The sequence below is a fragment of the Coccinella septempunctata genome, chromosome 4 (genome assembly GCF_907165205.1).
Source record: "Coccinella septempunctata chromosome 4, icCocSept1.1, whole genome shotgun sequence".
NCBI classification, from domain to species: domain Eukaryota; kingdom Metazoa; phylum Arthropoda; class Insecta; order Coleoptera; family Coccinellidae; genus Coccinella; species Coccinella septempunctata.
The window spans coordinates 7083748-7108640 of record NC_058192.1 but is presented as its reverse complement, the minus strand read 5'-3'; the positions used below and the strand labels follow the sequence as shown (position 1 = coordinate 7108640).

At 38.3% G+C, this 24893-nt stretch overlaps 1 protein-coding gene across 1 annotated transcript in view; it reads left to right on the top strand.

Annotated features, from left to right (window-relative positions):
* LOC123312320 (sperm-tail PG-rich repeat-containing protein 2-like) overlaps positions 1-24893 on the top strand; it is a 41191-nt gene that overhangs the window by 5280 nt on the left and 11018 nt on the right. The window contains exons 5-8 of the mRNA XM_044896686.1: positions 2155-2401; positions 2614-2864; positions 11230-11368; positions 11421-11533. Coding sequence (XP_044752621.1) covers positions 2155-2401; positions 2614-2864; positions 11230-11368; positions 11421-11533 — 750 coding nt within the window. The remainder of the gene's footprint in view (positions 1-2154; positions 2402-2613; positions 2865-11229; positions 11369-11420; positions 11534-24893) is intronic.

The window sequence follows — 24893 nt, the reverse complement described above, 5'->3', positions numbered from 1 at the left end:
TTGTGTATTGCCATCAATGACTCTCATCAATGTTTTCTGATCTCCATAGACTTGATAATATATTATTGAGTCTATGGTTGTTTATTGTCAGTTAATATTCGATCTTCCTTGGGCTGTTATTGTTGATGAAAGAAGGCATTGCTGATATATTTTATAGGTTCCTAAAGTCATCAATATGAAAAAGTTTACAGGTGGTAAATTTTCGCTGCTTGCTTTTGAAAAATTCGACTCCATTTCCACAAGTTATAACAATCTGACAAGAACGTTTAAAACAATGTCAGAAACTGTCATCGGTTTCAGGAAGATATAATTCTGTATCTTGGAACATAAATACATAAATGCATTTATGTTCCAAGTTCTATATAATATCCTCTTGATCAGTTCCGATGTTGTCGAATTCACAAAAATTACTAGACTCTAGTAAAGGCATTCTACGTCACAAGCTCTCACGTATTTTTTTTCAAAGGCTATATTTTTTTTCCTACTGAATTTTGAGTGGAACCTTTTATGTGGTGACTAACCAATGGAAAATGGTTTCCAAAAATAATTTTTAATTCTTTTTTTGAGTTTTAGGAAAATACCCCATTGTTCTAGGCCATGCACGTTGAATCGTCCTTGTTTCTGTCATTATTTTTTACCAAAGAATGGCTGGCACTGGTAGATTGTAGAGTACGAAGATCGAAACACTCTACGAAGACGCTGAAATCACCTAGTCACAAGCTGAGCAACTAATGCAGTGAAAAAACTGTTAACACACGTATTTTGAGCTCTATAAATGCAGCTTATGAAACTTTTATAGGATACGCGTTGATACAGAAGGTTCTAGAAACGTAAAGTTTGTATCTCTTTCTCAAAATACAAAATTCCGTTGAACTACTGCGGGCAAAAGCTATAGACGTCGATAAAATTGGGGGATGCTTATTTGAATACTTGATTGTTAATTATTCTTAAAGCACCACAATTCCTGACTCATTCTCTTAATAGACAATTCTAGAATGGCATTACTTTCGTTACGATTACTTGGGAATCATTAGAATGTTATAAGCCTTCGTTCAATTGGGAACAAACCTCTAGAGTCTAGACTATAGGATCCAAATTCATATACAGGGTGACTAAACAAATTCGAAGGACTTAGGGAGATAATTGCTCGATGAAAATGAGCAGGGGTAGTTCCTATAATTTTCTATCGAAATCGACCTCCCTTCCAAGATACAGCCTTTGGAAGGCGATGACGAGGTGACAATTTTTTACGGGTTCTAAAAAACACTGAGTCATAAAACTATACATAGTATAGAATAAGTAGATGTTACTCACACAATTTTTTTAGATTTCAAAATTGTATCATTAGGGGTTTAAAATAACAACCCCTCATGATTTTCATTCAAAAATTGTTTTATTGGGATAGATTTTCGGAAAATGAAATTGTCTTGTGGTTTCCCATTCAGTTCTGGAGAAAAAAAGTCTCTTGCGAAATTTCGATGCAGTCGATATTTTTCTCGGAATAAATAAAAACTTACGAGCAGTTCTAAACACTGTTCATTCCATTTCATCGTATAAGTGTTCCATAGAATGACTACATCCCGCTAAAATATTTACATGCATCAACTCTCTGCCTCATAGACCTTCGTATACTGCTTGTAAGTTTTTATTTATTCCGAGAAAAGTATCGACTGTATCGAAATTTTGAGACAGACTTTTTTCTCCAGAATTGAATGGGAAACCATAAGAGAATTTTATTTTTAGAAAATCTATCCCACGAAAACAATTTTTGAAGGAAAATCATAAAGGGTTGTTATTTTCAACCCCTAATACTATAGTTATGAGATCTAAAAAAATTATGTGAGTAACATCTACTTGATGCTTCATATTATTTATAAATTTATGACTCAGTGTTCTTTAGAACCAGTAAAAAACTGTCAACTCATCATCGCCTTCCAAATGCTGTATCTTAAAAGGGAGGTCGATTTCGAAAAAAATTTGAAGGAACTACCCCTGCTCATTTTCATCGAGGAATCATCTCCCTAAGTCCTTCGCAATTGTTTACAGACACCCTGTATAATAAAAGGATCGATTAGCTCAACAATTCAGTTGCTGCCATGAAAGTTCTGCCCAATTGATGATGGAATGCCCATGGAATACCCTGTTTCTTTTCAGAATTACCCTGCACCGAACCAATACGAAAAAACTTCGTGTTTCACCTACAAGCCACCTGTTACGACAGTTGTAAAGCCATTTATCGCAAGAAAACCAAGATTCGAACAGCTGAAGGAACGCGAAGAAGCTTTCCACGCAATTTATGATACTATGACGCCGATGGGCTATAAAGTCTCACCTTCGGTTAAGGAAATTCCCTTTACATTCACCGATGGAAGGTTCAAGAAGAGGAAAAAGGAATCCTACGGTGAGTAGGGTGAATTTTCTAGGATTTGCTCAAAAAATTCCCGACAATTCTCTTGCAAAGCCACTGTCCATGGTTATCACATCTAAGATGTTGAATTTCACACTAGCTTCACCGACAATTTCTAGGTGAATAGCTTAATAATAGATTATTTTAAAATATTTCATCCCCAACGTTTGCCGACATTTGTTGTACATCATCTGTTGATCTTCCAGATCCTGACCTATACCTTCCGAAGGGTTTCACTGAGGAACTGATCGAGAAAAATCTGAAGCCTTATTCCCTATTCAAACCACCGTTCGATTCCACCGTTCGTAGGGAAATAAACTTCGTGGCGTATGATTCCCATCTTAAACCAGATTGCGCGGTGTATCCTCGAGAGAAGGTACCTCCTGGATATCGACTGGAGAAAGGACACAGCATCTTCCTTTCAACGACTGAAAGATACGACTCAAAAGTAACGGTGGTAAGTATGTATCTATCTACATAAAGTACAATGTTTTCAGATGAATTCTCTGCTTAATTAACGCCTTTTATATTCGAGTGGCTTATCTGAATGGAAGGTTTCATTGTTTATTGAAGGTCTCGTCGATCACAGGTAGCTTCCTAGGTACCTCAACCTTAGGAACACTATGGGTTGACCAATTTTTCACTTTTTGGTTGATATCTAGCCTTTTGAGCTAAGATTTCCTAGAGTTTCCGTTAGTGGGATAGAATCGATCCTGTGCAATTTTTGAGTAACCGAATTTTCAACATTTGACAGCTGACAACTCGTAAGTGAATGCTGTAAAAGGCAGCTGCATCTGCTCCCACACCGGCACCGGTTTAGGATTTTTCTATCAGGAATAACTTTTCAACGTCCGTCAACGTAGTTCAAAATAGGAAGCCTTTTTGGCTTGTTCGTTGTTGGGAATAAAGGACTATGTAAAATTTATTTCTGAAGGAATTTGTCGATTTGATCGTACCCTGCACAGCATGCGCCATCATCATTGACGATTGAAGTCATTTTCCCCGTTGTCATTCAGGACTTGTCTTCTAATCCACTTACGAGTAATCATCGAGGGGTCGTGGGGGGGACATTTCTTTTCATTAAATCCTTATTAGGACCCCCCGCCACGAACACGCGGTATAATGAAACGACAATATACGATACGAATACGATGCAAACTTAATTTAGAGTGGCGAGAGCAATCCAATCCCTGATGTCCTGATGTTGTAAATCGAAATCCGGAAAGTGCGGCCCGCAAATAGATAAATCAGGGTGAAAACGAGCAGGCCGAAAGGGGGACACGGGATTGTGGACTGTGCACAAGAGGAGATTAGTATCGATTAGGACGTACATAATTCTCGGGCCGAAAAATTATTGCAACAAGAGATTCGAGGGGTAGCCTGAGAAGCTGAAAAACCGAATTCAAAGATAATTGAATCAATATGGCATCATTCTTATTGTTGGCACAATATTATGATTAGGATTTCTGAAAATATACTTTCGAAAGCCTTATTTCGGTACCAGGGCACAAGAACAAGAGGCTATGCTATAGTATTCTTTGCATATGTTTCGTGAAAATAGGGTCCTCTTGATAAATAACAACAACAACAACAACAAACAGTCTTTATTTCAAATCAATGGTTACAATAATAAATACTGATACCAAATGAAATGAAATAGTGTCAAATAAGCAGTTTTAATTCATGAAATCATCAAGACAGTAAGGTTTCAGACTCAGTAGAAGCTTGAAAATCTTCTTCTTGAACAAGTTGAAGTTGTTTTCCCTCTGTATTACCCCAGGTAGACTATTGAAAAGTTTTAGGCATCTGTATTGCATTTGATTTTGACTTGTCGTCAATCTATATTTAGGAAGGTTATATGATGAGGTTCTTGTATTATATCTTTTCTTAAGGGTCCTATACTTGCTGAACAATTCTTGGTTCTTATGAAAAAATAGGAGGCATTCCTGAATATATATCCCATAGATCGTCAAGATTCCTTTTCGTCTGAAATAACCGCGACATGATTCCCTATAACTCAGTTTACACATTATTCTGAGTGCCTTTTTCTGCAGGACAAATAGAGATGAAACATTACCACTGCCGTAAAAGGTTATTCCGAATCTAAGCTGTGACTCAATTCTCAATTGTTCCATAATATGCAGTTCTTAGTGTTGTGGAGTCAACATACCTTGAGAGAATCCTTAGAGCATAAACTGAAGAACTAGCCTTATTACAAAGTTACTGTATGTGTGAGTGCCAGCTCAGTTCTTCATCTACATGGAGGCCAAGGAATTTAACACATCTTGATACTGCGTATTGTTGATTTTGTAACGAGATACTCTCTGGTGGTTGTATTCCAGAATTTACAGGATGAAACAGTACAATACCTGTTTTAATTTTATTCAAAATGAGGTTATTTCGGTCGAACCACATCTCAGCTTGCAGGAATACATCCTCAAGCAGCTGCCTCAGCTCTGGCCACAAGGATCATTAGGAGGTTTGAGTCATCTGCATAATTTACTGTATTCACTTCATTTGTGTAACATTGTGAATTCTGTATGAAATCATTAATATAAATAATGAAAAAAATAATCCAAAACTCAACAACAAAATAGGCCCAGAAATGGGTAATTCGCCCCTTGAAAACTACCCTTATAGTTGGGGAGCCGACGATGCTGAATCGGGATTTACTCGGGGGTCGTGGAGACCTAGTGGATTTAGAAGAATAGTTGGTAGAAAGAGAAAAAAGTTCATTGATGTATGCACTTTTAGAGGTGGGGAAAGCTTCTGCAGGTTTTCAAAGATGAAAAAAAAATTGTCAGGTGTACACATACTCGAGCGTGTCAGATTGAGATACTGTATATGCCCTACGTGTCTCTGATAATAAATTCATGTTAATCTGACAGTTTGCGTGGTGGGGCTGGCCGTAAGGAAGAGTTGAAAATGGTAAAAAAAAATTATTCGAGCGTGTCAGATTTTTAGAGAATATGTTAATTGGACCCAAAGGAAGCTATATTTCAAGAGACAGACAATTCGGATGTGACGCAAGGTCACAGTTGTACATACTCGAGCGTGTCAGATTTTCATACAGATAGTCTCGGTGTTGCAGACGTTTTGACCCATTAATCTGACACTAATCAGGGAGTTTTTCTTAATCTCACAGTTTGAAGGTGATTAGAAGGCATTTTTTTAAACATCTCTCCTCCTGTACCTCTGATCGTTTTTGTATTCATTATGAAAGTTTCATATAATAAAATTCTATACAACTTTTGTCTGAAACAATTTTACATACTCTTAACCATTTTCGAGTTAGAGGCCCATAAGGGCGAGGAGCTTAGCCACACATGCGAAAAGCCAAGGTCAATGTAGGAACCCAGTCTAATGTACATTCATCGCCATATATCTCGAAAACGTTCAAATGTAGAAAAAATTGCTTCCAACATAATTTGTAGAAAATATTATGCCCTACAACTTTTATTATGAATGCGAAAACAATTTGAAGCTGAGGAGAGGAGATGATTCAAAAAAACTGATTTTTGTGAACTTTATGACCAATTTTTAAAGTTTCGGCTTGCTGAAACTGTCAGATTATCCGTCTGTTCCGATATTCCTGAACAGTACTGTCAGTATTTCAGAGACGATGCCTATTGGCCCAGTCGTTCGAGTTCTATTGTTATTCGATTGCGAGCCAGTAAAACCAGCAATATCGGAACAGGCCCTATATTTTTTCCGTCATTCTTGATTCGTTAGCTTAAAAATAAGAAAAAAAGCCACCGCGCTCGAGAATGTACAAGTGACGTTTTTTTTTGCAAGTTTGACGCCCTTCCACACATTTTCGTCACGCTTAAATTGCCAGGTAAGAGAATATATACTTTTCAACATGTAATTAACCACATATATCTTAATCTGATACGCTTTTTCACTATTCTGACAGACTGTCCTAGACAATTCCCCTTTATACAGGTCTAATTTTTGGTAGAGGGACTTTACAGGGTCCAAGGTATCTCCCCTTATATTACTCTGACACGCTCCAGTAAATCCCGAATTTTCCTCTTGGGCTCCTCAACTATTAGTGATAGTGAATACCAGTAGAATACCAGGTGTTGGTATCTTCAAATAATAACCAACATTTTCGTTGCCCCAACTTGATCAGGGTGATCTGTAATGAGCTGTCGAAATATCGATCATAAATTTCCATCCTGGGAAAGCAAATATTGTCGGAAGGATAATATTCCGAGGTCGGTTATTATTCTTTCGACGTTAATTGCCAGGTACACATGTCCAGAACGGCACACGTGTGTTTGGGTCCCGTGTGCATCGACGACGTGTACGCTGCAGCTGAAAGTTAGTGCCACCGATGGTTTTGACGTCCCGTCAAATCGGAATCGTTTAAAATTCGATATACGCCGAGCGACAGGAGCGGAGGAGCGGAGGATAAAGTTTGGGGGTGCTGGGGGTTGGTGCCGTATGTTTTGGAAAATAATATGCAGATTGCGTCCCTGTTTATTGAAGGTGCGTGTGCCTAAGGCGGTTCGCTGGTTCGTCTACCTTTCACGTTGTAGTGACAGTTATTGATGGGGTCCTGAATTTCTAACGTGGAGGCCTCTTGAAGGTGAGGGGATGATTATTCATCGCGGATTATCCGAAACAAATTGGGAAAACCTGTAGAGGTCTTCGATGACTCAAATTTTTTGTAGAAGTTGGTTGTGGACCGCACACATGAGAATGAGCAAATCAGAATGATTCAGTAGAATGTATTCTGTTAAGAATTAGGAGTTGATAGTGAGACAAGAGTGTAGAAGTAATTACCTGTAAAGGTATACAGGGTCAGAATTATTCAGAGGCTGACTGTACTATAGGAATATCGAAAAACGTTAAAAATAAAGGGTGGCTTAAATCACAAAAAAGTAGTATACCAGTATAATCACTATATGAGATTATAACTACATACTGAATTTCCTGTAGTTATCTACAAAAACAAATGAGTTATGAAGAAAAAATTATAATCTTGATTTTCAGTTTTTTCGAGATATCTCAGGAACCATCAAAGATATTTGGGAACTGTTCACACCCACCCACTCATCCTTGAGGACTTTTTCGTAATTTAAGCTACCCTGTATTTCTAACAGTTTTCGATATCCCTGTAGTCCCCCTCTAAATAGTTCTAATCCTGTATAACTGTTTATAATTATTGTAACACTGTTAAATAATAAAATGTATCGATATATAGGGTGAGTCTTCCACTCGTACAAATATTTTAGCAGCAGATTTTTGAGGTCAATAGAAACACTTTTTTCCTTTGCCATTTATTCCGAATCGCCTCGGTTTAAAAGGTACAGGCTATTGAAAAACCATAAAAAAATGTTATTTTTGGTTCTTTCTCCCAAACGGTTTCATCGAATGAAATGAATTTCGGAATATAGTTTTTTATTTGCTTGATGAATTTTTTTCGAACACAAGATATCACCCCCTCTTTTCAGTTTTCTCATTATGACCATTACGTACCTTAAAAATACCAAAAATTCAAAGAACCCAACTCTTGAAACTATGTTCGACTCTAACTAATGAATATTTGAACGTAAAGTAAAATAGAAGTATTATTCTTTATATTTTCTCCTACAATGGGATGTTTTCGTGTAATTTGATATTCAAAAATTGAAAAATATCTGTGAAATTTGCAAAATTGTGTACTTTGGCTGAATACAACTCTGTTTGTGAGATCCACAGATGTGTAATGTCACAGATTTAGCAAGTTATTCAGAAGGTTATTCTGTTTTTCCAGGGGTGGCACAGCTCATTATGAAAACTTAAAATGGATACATCTTTTTATCTGGGCCGAATCGAAAAAAATGGTATATGAAAAAAGTGTTTCTTTTGATCTCAAGACTCTACTGTTGAAAGTCAGAGACTCACCCTGTATAGTATTGAATATTAATTGAAAATAGGGAAATTCAGATACTCATGACACTTCATCGATCAGATGATCCATGGAAGGATTTGGCGGAATTCCTTAGCACAGTTTCGAAACGTAGAAACTCTGTCGAAACAACGCATCACCAGAAGAGGTTTTCCTCCACACGGGTCGGGGGTAAATATCTCCAATTCCCATTCACGGTTTGCCCCATTTCCATCAGAACCGGTCTAATTAATCATTCGTATACAAGCCGCCCCCCAGAACCGTTCGCGATTCAAAACCATGATCAAAAGTTAAACAATATATTTCAATTATCGTAGTGCGACACCCTTGGATGTTTGCACATGGTCTGTCGCATGGGGGTGGAAATTGTCGATCGGCGGAAGGGGCGCGGGGATGGAGAACTCGTTCGTTATTTATATATCCTGGATACGGGGAATGAATCTGAGGTGATGTGCCGACGTATAAGGGCGTTCATCTAACAAGCAATGATATGTGTAGTTTTCGCTGGGATTTGTTATGACCTGGGGTGGGGGATCTCTTTAGGGGGGCGTTAAAACTGTTAGCAGTCGATAAATAAGGAAAGCTAGAGAATCGTAATCCTTGGTTATGTCCAGGCGATAATCATACACCTTTATGATTCCTCCAAGGGAAACTGATTAAATCAGTTCATTGCTCCTATTGAGGCTCTACTCCAAAAAAACCTTGAAGGAAGGAAAGAAACAATCTCAATTTTTCAGTACTTTGTATTCTCATTAACCAACTCCACATACTACGAAAGCGCTCAAGTGCCGCACAAACAAAAGATTCCAAATGAACAATTCCGACTTGCAAGTCGGAATTCTGAGATACATGTCAGAATTCTGACTTGCAAGTCGGAATTCTGAGATACAAGTCGGAATTCTGAGATACAAGTCGGAATTCTGAGATACAAGTCGGAATTCTGAGATACAAGTCGGAATTTTGAGATACAAGTCGGAATTATGAGATACAAGTCGGAATTCTGAGATACAAGTCGGAATTCTGAGATACAAGTCGAAATTCAGAGATACAAGTCGGAATTCTGAGATACAAGTCGGCATTCTGAGATACCTACAAGTCGTAATTCCGACTTGTAAGTCGGAATTTTGAGATGCAAGGCAGGAAGAGGGCTAAAATAGGTCTAATGACTTTTGTTATTTTGCATTTGATCCGTGAATGTGTTTTTGGCTTCTTGGAGGAATTTTGGATGAATGGAATGATATTCAATTTTTCTCTTCGGTTCCACCAGCTGAGCTGTCCCAAAGCTTTATGCTCAGTGCTTGTGAAAGCATTTTTTGTACTCCCGAGAATTATGCTCCTGGGAACTTTCCTAAACCTTTCTCAGTGCTAAGTGATTCGAGCACTTTATCGAAATTCCATCCAGTTTCATAATCAAGTTCAAAGTCACATAAAGTTTAGTGTCAGTTTCGGCAGGGTTAAAGAAAAGCTTTAAAATTGAAGGGGCTTTAAGTTTGATTATGAAACTGGCCGTTAGTCCTTAATAATCCCTATAAAGTGTTCGCGAGTGTTCTGAGAATCCTGACTTGTACCTCAGAATTCCGACTTGTAACTCAGAATTCCGACTTGTAACTCAGAATTCCGACTTGTATCTCAGAATTCCGACTTGTATCTCAGAATTCCGACTTGGAACTCAGAATTCTGACTTGTAACTCAGAATTCCGACTTATATCTCAGAATTCCGACTTGGAACTCAGAATTCTGACTTGTAACTCAGAATTCCGACTTGTATCTCAGAATTCCGACTTGTATCTCAGAATTCCTACTTGTAACTCAGAATTCTGACTTACAATTCGGAATTCCGACTTGTAACTCAGAAATCTGACTTAGCAAATCGGAATTATACATTTGGAACACACATTTGGAATATAAATTTTCAACTCTTGAAGAGAAATAATAGATTTTCTGAAATTCCGAATTTTATTTTTTTCATCTATAAATTTCTTCCCGCGTTCACGATGTCAGAAAACGCACGATAGTCGACCCCAACGGTTCATAATTCACGCAGGAACTTGTTCCATTGAAAACACGACTCTTCCATACATAAAGTCTAAATTGAACGTGGCCGTGTGATAGCATCGCGGTCATACGTCGTAAACACTGTATGCATCCGTAAATCAGACGATTAACGTGGTGGACCGACATTTCAATTAACGATATAATGTCCAGCCATAACCATAGATAAATATAAATAATGTCCCATTAACAATCGGCTCGGACACGTGTATTTGGTGCCTTTGTGGCTCTCGCTGTAATGAATCCCGGTCTCTGAATCATGACACTTTCTGCCTACGTGAAATATATGTTTCCAAAGTTCGATTCCAGCAAACTCCTTCGATGTTTACACTTGCACTAGACGTTGAAGAATAATATTCAATTTGGGACCTACCAATTTCCATATATCTAATGATATATAATCTAATTTTCAAACCATCAAGGAAAGATTTAAGTAATCGATGAGAAACAGCACTGTATATGAGCGTTAAGTAATGATTACAATGGTATTAGTACCTACTTTTCAGTCCATTCTTTCCTGAAGGAAAATTTGCCCTCTTGATGAGTTGAATTTTCGAATATCTAGTCAAACACTCCTTGAAAAAGTAATCACTTTATGAGTTATGAGAATTACAATTCGAACAGATATTCACATTTGAATTAAATTTATTCTTCTAGATGCCCATGTGTGAGGCTATATTTTTGAGGCTCTTCCATGGCTTTCTTTCGAATATCCAAATACTTTTCCACTCATTTCCACATATTCTTCGAAATGGGTTTTATTTGTGATGAAGACAGAATTGATTCCATTATTTTACGAGTTGAATTTCATGAGTTGATCGCTATCGCTTAGAATGTCGAATGCATTTACATTGGGGATGTTACTTTCTAGGCTCCACCTGTAACGAGATATGCCATTACGGAATGCTTCAACAAAAATAGAAATAAAACTTCTTATAATAAAAAGAAGCTCCCATTCCTCGAAACAGCGGAAAGGAAAACAGTTATACTCCCTCATAAGGATAATCCCGGTATGTTTCTCGTAACAATGAATTATTACCGACTCTAATATTCGTCTTTCAGGACCAGCTGACTACATGGGACAAGAAGTTATGAGAGGTAATGGTTTCTTGTTCGATCGTACGAAAAGATTCAAGGAGGAGAAAGTGGACGCTCCACCCCCAGACCATTATTACGTAAGTGGAATTTTCAAACGGGGGAGTCTTTGACTCCTACAAATATTACAACAGTAGATTCTTGAGATCGAAAGAAACACTTTTTCCTTTACGATTTTTACTGAATCGCCTCGGTTTGAGAGATACAGGCTGTTGAAAAACCATAAAAATCTCACAAACGGTTTTTATCGAATGAAATGAATTTCCGAATATAGTTTTTCATTTATTTGATGAATCTTTTTCGAACAGAAGATATCACCAACGTCTTCCAGTTTTCTCATTATGACCATGTGTAGAGTCACAGACTTAGCTAGCTATACTGAAGGTAATTTTGGTTTACCAGCACAGCTCATTATGAAAACTTAACATGGCTATATATTTTATCAGACCGTATCGGAAAATTGGTATAGGAAAAAAGGGTTTCTTTTGACCCCAACTCTACTGTTGAAATAGGTAAAGTTTTCGTTGGCCCACCTGGTACAATACAATTAAATATCTTGTCCTGATAATTCCAATGTGTAATGTGCAGAAAAATCTTAGAACATAGATACATGAAATGGAAAATTTTCATTCCAAAGACTGGAGTGAGATAGTTGCTTAGTGTCGCCAATTGAGACAGTTGACTCGGATATCAGTGTCACATCAATTTTCAATACGAATAGATAGGAAGTATGTAAATTTTTCAATATTACGCCACTGCATTAGTGTCATGCTAGACAAAGAAACACCGAATGTGTGTACTACAAAACATTTATTTGTAGCACTGTATGTCCATTCCATATATCTATGTTCTAAGAGAAAAATATGTGCCCAATTGAGAGACTTTTTAGTGTTCACGTTAAAGTTAACTTTCAAATGGTGATTGGTCCAAATTTTTACCCTTATCTAACCTATCTCTAGGATAGATGGAGAACAGAAAACCGAAAACCCCAATCATCTTTAAATTTTCCACCTATCCTAGAGATAGGGGTCAATTTCTTGTGAAACACGCTGTATCAACCCTCCCAATATGAATTTCAGCGTAAGGTCGATACTCCCCGAAAACTCAAAGTATCCTCGATACTTAATCTATCGGAATAGCATTCATTTCACCATTAGCCCGATGTTTTGATTTATTCCTCCTCGATGTAACTGACATTTTGCCCTCTGCCTTCTCCCGTTTGCCGAAAGACGTGACTCATACAACGGGGGCGCTCACTAAAGCGTGCATCCTCCCCGTAAAGATCACCATGAACTTCTTGACGACGCGAAACGTAGTATGAATTGCAGTAATATCGATCTTCATTGAAAATCCTTTACATTCGGAGACATTTCGACGTGGCAGGGGGGCCCCCCTCTTGTTTCGGGGTGAGCGAGAAGGGCTATTATTGCGCTGGCTTTGGGGTGCCGACTCTGTATCGGAGTCGCCCCAGAACTGACGAAGTGAAATGGAAAAATTCGGACGCATACAAAGATAGTGAAATCGATCCTTCAAATTTAAATTTCGTGATCTTTTGCAACATGAAGAATAGTTGTTGGAGGTGGGAATGCCTCTCTTCACTGAGGCTACATTTGACCCATTGTATACCCCTACAAAGAGCTACTTAGCTGCACTTCAACTCGAACTAGTCCTATTCCTCAATCATTAACCCCATATGCTCCTCTTCACTAAACTCTCAAAACTTTAAAGGAAGGAATGGATGCTAAACCATTCTTTTTTTAGTTAGGAAGGGGTTCTTTTGGCTACTATGATCCAGGAACGTTAGACCTGAATACAGGGAGTACCGTGGATCAATGGAGTGTTTAAAGAGAGAGTATTAGCATAAAAAAGTTCCCGCTAAACGTGTTCGGTAGCAGAGAATTTCAGAGTCTGGATGCTATTCTTTGTTTTCATGAAATTATTCACTACTGTCTCCATCGTTGTCATGTATCTGTAAAAGAGGCATAGGTGGGCACCCAAACCACCTCTATTAAAGCCACTGGCAAAACAACTCCTGGGGGAGTATTATCTTCCCTTCTATGGAGCTTAGTAGTGGATGAGCTGTTTCATATGCTCACGCAGAGCTTGTGAAGGCTATACTAACGTCATGGTTCTTATAGTAAGAGGAAAATTGGAAAGCACCTTATGCGATTTAATGCAAAAAGACCTCAGAATTATTAGGCTAAAATCCTCCCAAAGATCAAAGCACTGCGACTAAGCATACTTCTGTATAATAAAAAGTCAAGATAGTGTTCCAAATTGGCGTTTCAGGACTTGGCGCATTCACCAATTTGCAACCAACAATACCTGTTTGACTCTTAACAGTAGGAAAGGAGCATTTTTCCTGTAGCTGTGTTGAATTTGAAACGATGAATCGAAGTTAAAAACCAACCATCTATTCTCAAGCAGGTTGTGGAAGAAGCATTCCTTCAGCAACGGCCCAAGAATGATGAATCTCATAAATCTGCTCCCTCTCAAGAAACTCTGACCTAGCGTACATGTAAAGGAGAGTGAGATGCAAATGATATCAACCTCGTGATTTCCCCGCAGACCCAGATTATACCTTTGTCCTGGGCCCTTCGCGATTTCGTAACCAACCGCCGTCGAATTATAAAATTTTCACAGAATCAGCGCTGCGAAAAATTGGGCCCCACTTGTTGCTAGGTCTCGTTCGTCGATAAAAAAAAGAATGGATCAACTCGCAAATTGGACGCCTCAGAGGAAGGCGTCTGGAAGTTCATCGAAAAACTCGAACTGGCATTGAAATAGTTCGAACTGAATTACTGAAAAGGATAAAGACACCATCTCTCGAAAACTTCGGTTTCGACCATACCAAACTAATTACACCGAGATTGAATCATTTATGAAGTGAAATTTCATAAGTAGAAATCATCTGAAACAGCTTAAAATTGTTTTTAAGTAACGACACCACCTCCGAGCCATAAAAAACCCCAATCTCGACCGAATCGATAGAAAAATTCGGCTCACCCCTATGGATAAATCGAAATCTGGTAGCGTTATCTTCTAAGGTTGCCCAATAATTGACACCGGAGTATAAAGAACGAAGGAAGCCAAAAGAAAGAATAAGATTACTTGGCGGCAACGGCCTCGGCTGTGCGGGACTTTTCTAGAGATTCCCTGGAAGATTGTAATATATTCTGTACGAGCGTGTGATTTATCACGCACGCCTATCATTTTCCCCGCTAATTCCACCTGGATTTTCTCAGAGAGCGGCCTCGTGGCCTTGTTAATATTCAGGGAATATATCATTGGGATTTATTCGGGTATTCTTTCAGCAGATCAGGAAATGGCGCTACGAGGAATATTTAAACTTAATAGCGTTCATATTTGACACTTGGGGACGATATTTATTTCTGACACTTGTAGCATATAACGTGCGTTCAAAAAATTTCGTTGTCAAGTAGGCTACGGAATTTCGAAGGTTGGTACTCGGTGTCTAAACGTAATCCTTAGCTTCTGCTGTACCATTTTTCGAGTAATCTGTCAAGTTAGTGTTATGGATTGTTGTTGTTTTGTCAGCAAATTATGAGGATGGTTTTTACCGACGACATTTATGATTGAATTCCACTGTTTCACCAAAATAGGGAGAAAATGGAAGGCGAGTGGAAGTATTTCATTGATAAATGTTTCAGCGATATGGCTGTAGATTTTCAATATTTCCTCAGTACTGTTAGTTACAGTTTATATAAAAGTGTTCATCATCTCTATATACAGGGTGGTCCGAATCGTAACCACGTATTCTACATCAAAAATAAGCCCTAGTTTGTCATATAAACATATGTCGAGAAATGTTTCCTCTCCGAGATACGGGGTGTTGAAATTATAGAAAAAAAAATGTTTTTATTAATAACTTTCACACTGCTTGACATATTTTTATGAAATTTGAGACATAGGTTTTGAACGTCAAGGAGCACTTTTTGCATAATATCATTTCTTTTTTATTCTACCAGTGGCGTCCGTACTGCAGCGAGACTAAATATTTTCAGATAAAAAAATGATGCGCCACTGGTTTTTCCGACAATAAAAATTACTATTTAAATCCTTATTTAATTTGGAGAAAATTCGGTCTCCTGACTTTTTGCTGTACGAGGCACCGTTTCCTGTTAAAAAAATAAAACACATTCTCATGCATGAAGAAATCGCCAAAATTTGATATGGTACTCCTAGGTACATAATAATAAGACTATTTTTGCTATATCAAATTTTGGCGATTCTTCATGCATGAGAATGTGTTTTATTTTTTTGACCGGAAACGGTGCCTCGTGCAGCAAAAAGTCAAGAGATCGAATTTGCTCCAAATCAAATAAGGATTTAAATAGTATTTTTTTTTGTCGGAAAATCCAGGGGCGTATCATTTTTTTTAACTGGAAATATTCAGTCTCGCTGCAGTGCGAACGCCACTGGTAGAATAGAAAAGAAATGATATAATGCTAAAAGTGCTCCTTGACTCTCAAAACCTATGTCTCAAATTTCATAAAAACATTTCAAGCAGTGTGAAAGTTATCAATAAAGAACATTTTTTTTCTATAATTTTAACACTTCGTATCTCGGAGAGGAATCATTTCTCGACATATGTTTATATGACAAACTGGGCCTTATTTTTGATGTAGAATACGTGGTTAAAATTTCATGGTCACGATCTAGCGCTGATTCAAAACCCAAAAATGTTTTGACAAGCGTCTTATCCTCATATTTTCGTAGTATACAGTGTGAAATGTTTCAAATTTCCAATGGACTATCGATTAGGTCAGCGGTTATGAACGACAAAAGGCTTAGCGGCTCGTCAAGTCTTCGAAATCATAAATCCCGCACTCAGGGATCCATACTATCCTTGATGATTTATCCGTACGTCTGTCGCAGTCGAAGATAAAAATCCACGGCCATTCCGAGCCTCCGAAGGGGCGAATTTTCATCGCGAACGCGGTCCCAGATTTATCGCGTGCCATTAACATAACCTCACTTTCAAAATATGTCCCGGTCGCGGTTTAAAGAACAATGCGATTGGCATGAAGTGACGCCGCCGAGAGAGCAGTTGGCTGCGTCAGCCGAATTCGCGAACACAGAAAAAAACGTATAATTCATAGATGGGCCAAAGGGCTGAGAAATGCGAACGTCAATTCCAAGCCTTCGGTCGAGTGCTCTCTTTGCCGCTTTGGACCGCGAGTAAATCGTGGAATGATTGAGTAGATCCGAATCGCAGGAATTAGGATTGATTCCTTTAGGTTCCCGGGGGTCTTTACGGGTGCGTAATCACGTTGAGAGGTGCAACCTGCCAATTCTTCGAACGGGGTCAGAGGTATTCCTTGAGGAGTGCCTTGAATGTTTAGTCCCATTCGGAATCAATGAAAATTGATGGTTAAATGGTGGTCGAGGCACTGTTGGCAAGGCGTGAATGGTATTTCGGCTTATCTTCTGGAAGATTGATTTGAATGTTTATTCCATTAAATCATAGCAATTTCTGGTCAATATTCTATAATGAGACACTTATAGTTATGGAGAGTAGAGAGAAGGAGAACTATCGCTGCTTTGAGACCATAGATTTTTTGTCTCCTAAAATATGTACCAATAGGGTAGTTCATGCTTTTGCCAACAGAAGCGCTTGCCATCACAAGATGGCGAAATTTTGATTCAAACTAATTGTAGTTGGCTGAGTGAATTGGAGAAAAGGAGAATAAAACTTTCGTGTGCATTTTTGAGAGAAAATTGGAAAAAACCTTACCTCGAGAATCGACTCGGAATCAATTTGTGTGTCAAGAGCTCTTTTGCGATGAAAATATCAGAAAGATGTTGGATTCATTATGAACAAAATCGAAATTGTCATCCCTAGTGAGAAGTGGAATCTTCTGAATCTAACCAATAAAACTACATGGTTCAGAAGTAGATATTCTCGAAGAATTTTGTTGGCATAATATAATATATTGTTTATAACGGTTCTCAGCTGAGTATTAAAAACAGAATCTACTCTAATACCAAAGTTTTAAATCTGAGATTGCTACCTTTTGTTGTCTTGATGTGTACTACTCCTCACTGCGAATTTATATTATTTTGAAGATTACAGTAAACCAACTAACATACCTGTTTTCAATAAACAATGATGAACAAACGTAGGTAAATTTTTTTTGATCGGTGATTTCTTTTGAATTTCATTGATTTCGTCATTTATTAGGAATGAATAAACCTCATAATAAGTCCCCTTTATAATTTGACTTGTATTTTATTGCATATAATTCAGAGAACTCATATTTAATATAGATTTGAAGAAAGGTATTTGAAAAATCATCAGAAAAACCACGATGACACATAACCTAAAATAAAATGAAGGCTGTTAATTTAGAATTGACGCTAAAATCCCCCACCCCTTATCGATAAACGTAGCGATCGCAGCGACTCCTAGCCTACGTTCCCCGTTTTCGGGGACACATTTTTAGTACGGCGATCGTTCTCCTTCTCTCTACTCTCCATACTTATAGTGATCTACTACAATCACCATAGAACTGTGTTCATTCTACATAGAACAGTGTTTATTCTACAGATATTGACGTGGAAAAGGATGACCACACCTGTGACTGAGGTCATACTTGTTCCAGTTTTTCAAACTATGTTTTCACCGTTGAATCTTATTCTTATTCGGTATTTTTGCATGACCACATCTCTTTTTATTGTGGAGGGTCATTCCATGAGGGTTCAAGAACTCTATTGCTCTTCATATTGACTCACACAAGGCCACAGGACACAAAAGGTTGTTCATAAATATTAGGACAGATCGATAGGTGGCGACATCATTATCAAACAATGAAAACTGCATGGAATTTTCGGTCAAATATTGATCTACGAGCATGTGATAGTGGCAGATCTCATCGCAAAAATTGAACATTATATAACAGCTACTCTTCAGCATATTCCCATTGAAGCATCTCCATGCCTACAAAGTCCAATTCACCCAACAGCTCCTTTCGTATGTACGAATCACCCACTGGATATCCGAACAACAAGAACTGCTAGCCAATTTATCTCTCACGCATGATTTCATTATCGAAGTTAACCTCGGACGCCTGTACGCCAGGTATCAGGTAACATTTCAGGACTAATGGTCCATCCTGCAGGTCTTTAGCCTCCGCTCAATATCTCTCATACACCGGACCTCGGAACTTATTACTCAGGTTATGGTTGTCCGATAAAAATCCCCATAAAATTGATTCGGGCAATCCTGAAGGCCGATCATGTACCTTTATTACCCCTGCTAAAATTTAGAGCTGGCAATTCGTAGAGGTTATCCCTTAACCTTTATTTACGTGGTTTGCGTGTATACTGCCGTCAGTGTTGCATCATTCGATTCAAGCTTAATTCATCATTCTGAGAGCTTTTTTCTGTTATGCGTGTAGCGTTCGCGGTGGATGAATACACCCTCGAATTCGGATGTTTGTGGCTTGAAGATGAGTCATTTTAATTATGGTCAATTTGACTACTTGGCGTATATGAACGCACTGACGTGAAGGAAGAAATAATGATTTCGATTGATGGTTTGCTTACAACAACCTATATGGTCATAGATAGTTTTTTCAAGACTTTATATTTATTGGATTATATTTCTTTGGATTTCTTGGTGATTCGGCAAATAATAACAGTAATAAGAATGAGTAAGTTGCAGAAGTATATATCAAACGATAATATTAAACGTAGGATAATGAGAGAACAGTTTGAAACAGATAGAAGAAATTTAACGGACAAAACCCTCTTTACGGTTAATGTTTCTCAGAGGGTTATGTCCGTCAAATTTCTTCTATATGTTTCAAACGATTTATTCATTCATTCATTGCTGTGTCCCGTGAATTAATCTACAAAAAGGCATAACAAAGAACAGACTTATCATTTCTTGGGGCTAATTGCGACTGTGTGCCCTCCTTTGACTGAAGGGACTCAACCGTGACCTACAGATCCTTCCACACTCCGGGCATGGATAGTCACCAACCAGATCTGGCCGCCGCTGTATTCTTCTCGAGTCTCCATTATAACTGTGCACCATAGTTCTCCTCTGGGACCTGTCTAACGCTAGTTGTTCCCAGTTATGATTGGCATTAATTGATTTTAGGGATTGATGTAGTGTATCCTTAAACCGCTTATACTAGCCTCCTGGTTTCCGGGCTCCCTCTGCCAATTCGCCATACAGAGCTATTTTGGGGTCTTGTGTCTTGCATCCTCAGAATGTGGCCGCTCCATCTGAGTCGGGCCCTCGTTACTTGAGTATCAATTGTTGTACAACTCGTGCGTTGCAAGACTTCTGCATCTGATGTGTATTATCTGTCTTAGATGACGTTGTTGCGTTTGTTCAAGCTGTTTAATATGTCGCCTGTAGGGCGTCCATTTTCGCTTCCGTAAAGAAGCGTTGGGAGGACGACTGCTTTGTAAACAGCTGTCTTGGTCTTCAGATTGAGGTCGTGATTTTGAAACACTCTGACCTTTAGCTTCCAGAATGCCCGTGATGCCGAATTGATGCGGTTGTGTATTTCCGTGTCTAGGTCAGCCCTAGTATTTATGAAGCTTCCCAAGTATTTGAACTGCTCAACCTGTTCTAGGGTTTCATTCTACAGGCTGATATGTGTTTGAAGGTTTTCTGGGGGACTTACAAGGATTTTGGTTTTGTCGATATTGAGTCTAAGGCCTAAAGCTTCGTATATATGTTTATAGGTGTCCAGCATTATCTGTAGATCCTTTGGGCTGCTAGCGATAAGTGCGCAGTCGTCTGCATTTTGAAGTTCCGTGATAACCTTTGAACGGGTTTTTGCTCTGAGGCGCTTCAAGTTGAATAGGCCTCCATCAAATCTGAATCTTATTCTAACACCTCTTACAGGCATACTCATGTCAGCAATTATCGAGAAAGCTATGGCGAAAATATTGAACTTTAAAGACGCTAACACGCAGCCTTGTTTTATTCCAGAGTTGGTTAAGAAATGGTCGGTTGTAGAGCCATTATGCTGTATTCTAGCGGTGTTGTTGGTATGAAGGCTTTTACATAGTGCTAAGAATTTTTCGGGTACTCCAAGGCGGGCCATGATTTTCCATAGCGATAATTATAGCATCTACTTGAGATACAGTTTTAGCAGAGGTTAGCCTAACGTGGTACCATACAATTTTGCGTATGATACAAGAGCTTGGGGAAAAAGCCCAGTGAAAAAACCCTTTCTTTTCGTAAGTGTAGTAGGAAGAGATGAATTTGTTTACAAAAAAAACTGAAATATTTGCGATTTAAGGACATCTCACACTGCGAGGAAATCCAGTCCAAGTTCCAAAGCAGATAGATGTGAGATAATAAATCAAATTGACCTAAAACTTACCACACAATTCAAACATGGCATGTATAGCCTTAGAACTATCCTGAAATTTATAAATTGGACAATGATCAACAAACCAACCATGCTTTCTTCTGGTTCAGCGCATTCCTCATTAGGGCTCTCAACTCAATTCCATCGTAAAAGCATACTATTCAACTATTGCAATGTCCGTGACCTGTTCTTAAACGATTCAGAATACACAATATCTTCCTGGGAAGATCAAAACCAGGAACTCTATTCGAGGGATCAGTAACTAATTCTTGGTTGAAAATAGTGCTCCTATTCCATTCAGACTGCCAAATGTCCTTGTCCTTTATATTCGAATTAAAGAAAGACTTGCAGAAGTTAAATCATAAAACTTAGAAACTGCTTAAATATTCAGAGAGAGTTCTGAAACTCCTTGATAGGATTCAGTATTAACCCCATTACATATTAACCCCATACTCATAGGTGATACAGAGTCTGTGTGGATCCCGAAAATACACAGTGAAACCGATGTGGAGAAAATTTTCCACTTCACTCCTCTCAAACTCCGATACGCCTACGCCTACGCCTACGAAAAACATGCTCCCGTTCTACTAGAAAATACAGTGATCCCGATGGGGATGATAGGACCTATTTCGAGCCTCTTCCTATCCGAGACCCGTCGAACGGGATATATAGGCTCAAGTGAAGTGTTTCCATTGAAACCAAATTTCGCAAAATATTTTCCCTCGTCCTCCTGAAGAACCACCGCAAGTGTATCTAATGATAACAGACATTTACTTCCTCGAGTGCCCCGGGAATGAGGCCGCGTGTGTGAAGGGGTGAAGTGCATATTGAAGTTGGCTGTTGACTTTGGCTGTTAACTCGGTTAACCAACAGCCTCGAAATGGAAATTGTTCAGGAACGACGCCTCGGCGTCGGCTTGTTTTCGTTCTCGGTGTTCACTATTGTCTATTATTATCGCGGGCTGATATCTGCGTTCCGGCGGTTAGACAGGACACCGACCCGTCGCTCGAATGGAGATTTCTGAAGGGGTGTGGATGCGTTGATTGATATCGACGGAGAGTGGAGGACTTCCAGTGAAACTCGGAATCAGCGATTCAGTTCTGGCTCTGGATGAAGTGCTCTCGGCACTGATCGATGTGAAAACTACGATTACAAGTGGAGAAAGTGGCAGCAATCATCATGAAGGCCTAGGCTTATGGCCAGCTTGATTGTCCGATCAACGATTCACAACTTTCTCATTCCTGTTTGAATAGACTGAAAAGTAGCAAAGGAAAATCATTAATAGGTCGTATCTTGATCATAATTTGATGAGAGAATAATGTTCTGCATGATACTAACTGAATTATTGATTTGAAACAAATCATTGGCTGATTCTTCGATCAAGATTGGCAATATCAGGACTGTGAATAGTAATAAACTGGTCTTGGCACTGATTGATGTGAAAACTACGTTTACAAGTGGAGAAAGTGGCAGCAATCATCATGGAGGTCTAGGCTTATGACCAGTTTGATTATCTGATCAACGATTCGACAACTTTTTCATTCCTGTTTGAATATATTGAAAAGTAGCAATGGAGGATCATTAAATGGTCGTATGTTAATCATAATTTGATGAGAAAATAATATTCTGCATGATCCTTACTGAATTATTGATTGGTAACAAATCATTGCCTGATTCTTCGATCAAGATTGACGAAATCAGACCTGTGAATAGCAATAAAATGCTCTCGGCACTGATCGATGTGAAAACTACGTTTACAAGTGGATAAATTGGCAGCAATCATCATGAAGGTCTAGGATTATGGCCAGTTTGATTGTCTGATCAACGATTCGACAACTTTCTCATTCCTGTTCGAATAGATTGAAAAGTAGCAAAGGAAGATCATTAAACGGTCGTATCTTTATCATAATTTGATGAGAGAATAATGTTCTGCATGATCCTTACTGAATTATTGATTGGAAACAAATCATTGACTGATTCTTCGATCAAGACTGACGAAATCGGGCCTGTGAATAGCAATAAAGTGCTTTCGGCACTGATCAATGTGAAAACTACGTTTACAAGTGGAGAAAGTGTCAGCAATCATCATGAAGGCCTAGGGTTATGGCCAGTTTGATTATCTGATCAACGATTCGACAACTTTTTCATTCCTGTTTGAATATATTGAAAAGTAGCAATGGAGGATCATTAAATGGTCGTATGTTAATCATAATTTGATGAGAGAATAATATTCTGCATGATCCTTACTGAATTATTGATTGGAAACAAATCATTGAATGATTCTTCGATCAAGACTGACGAAATCGGGCCTGTGAATAGCAATAAAGTGCTTTTGGCACTGATCAATGTGAAAACTACGTTTACAAGTGGAGAAAGTGTCAGCAATCATCATGAAGGCCTAGGGTTATGGCCAGTTTGATTGTCTGATCAACTATTCGACAACTTTGTCATTCCTGTTCGAATATATTGAAAAGTAGCAATGGAGGATCATTAAACGGTCGCATGTTAATCCTAATTTGATGAGAGAATAATGTTCTGCATGATCCTTACTGAATTATTGATTGGAAACAAATCATTGGCTGATTCTTCGATCAAGCTTGGCGATATCAGCCCTGTGACTACCAATAACCCGTCCTGTCTTATCTATTTTGGGCTATTGTTGAATTCCTTTCACGAGATCAAATTCTAATTCTTTTTTTCCCTTCCACTGCGAAACTTTAGTGAACAAGTCTCTGGTTTATTAGTGATATGGCACATTTTTATTGATACGATCTAAATTTATCGGAATCGAGGAATCGATGTTTTGTTGTTCTTGATACTTTTTGTAAAACTGTTGTAATTATTTAAAAAAAAATTGGCACATTATCACACCACACATTTCGGTATTCAGTCGTATTTAATGATATTCAACTTTTATTCGTATTTCAGTTCTAATTCACTAGACCATATTCGATTAAAAGCGTATCTATCTATTTGAAACTTAATTCTTCTTTTTATTTCTTCTTGAGATTCCAAATTGGTATAAGAACTAGATAAGAGTCGTTCCGATGGATTGCTCACGTCAAATGCATATTTCTTTTTTCTACGATCCACATTTGATGACGCGTATGGGTATGGCTGCAAATTGGTGAATGCGCCAGGCACTTAAATCATACCTACTTGACAATGTTATTGTTTATTCTTTTTTATAAAAGAATCCTGACAAAATCGGAGACTGGGAATGTAATGAGTTCTTTCATATCGACAAAATTGTCTGTACTTTCTTCTGATTCGAAAAAAAAAACAATGTATTTATCTAACGAAAAAAGCAGTCTATTGTTGGAAATACTGTAACAAATGTTGTAACAACCCTATTTTTCATCCGGACATCTGAAAGCTGTCCAGAATTATTGCATATATGAATCTTTTCCATTTGTTTTACTCATCCAGGATGAAATATGTTTTCAGTGTCAATTTTCTTTGCTAATTGATTTTACTTTTCTTTCATTCAATCACGATTGAACAATGCAACTGACCACCTTATCGGGTCGAAACGAACTCCACATCCCATGATACTAAACCACACTCAACAATAAATGTCCAGAAATACCGTAACGCCCAACTTTCGTCCTGATGATGTCATTATCCATAAACGAAAAATAAGCGAACATGTCCAATCCCTCGTTAATCGAATCGTAGCCATGCAAATGTGGTCGGAGCTGTGGAAAACATGGAACTATCCTTCATTTATTTTCAACGATCGTCATCCGATCAACGGCCACTTGATCACGTCGATTTATCAGGATTTTTTGTTTGTCGTCGTACTCTACGCTCGGATACCTGACGCCAACGCCAGACAGAGTATGGCGAATTGAAATTTTTTTTCGATAGGTTATTTTCCGAACCAGACATAACCGACAACCGAAATTTTCGATGTCAATCACTGTGTGTGTAATGTTGAAGGTTTTCGGAAGCTTTTGCTTCATTATTATTGGTCGGTGATGTATGAAAAATGGATCAATAGAACGAAATTGAAACAAACCTGTTTGCAGTTTACGAAGTTTTGCTTCACATTTGTGACAAGGGCACTAAACTCAATCTG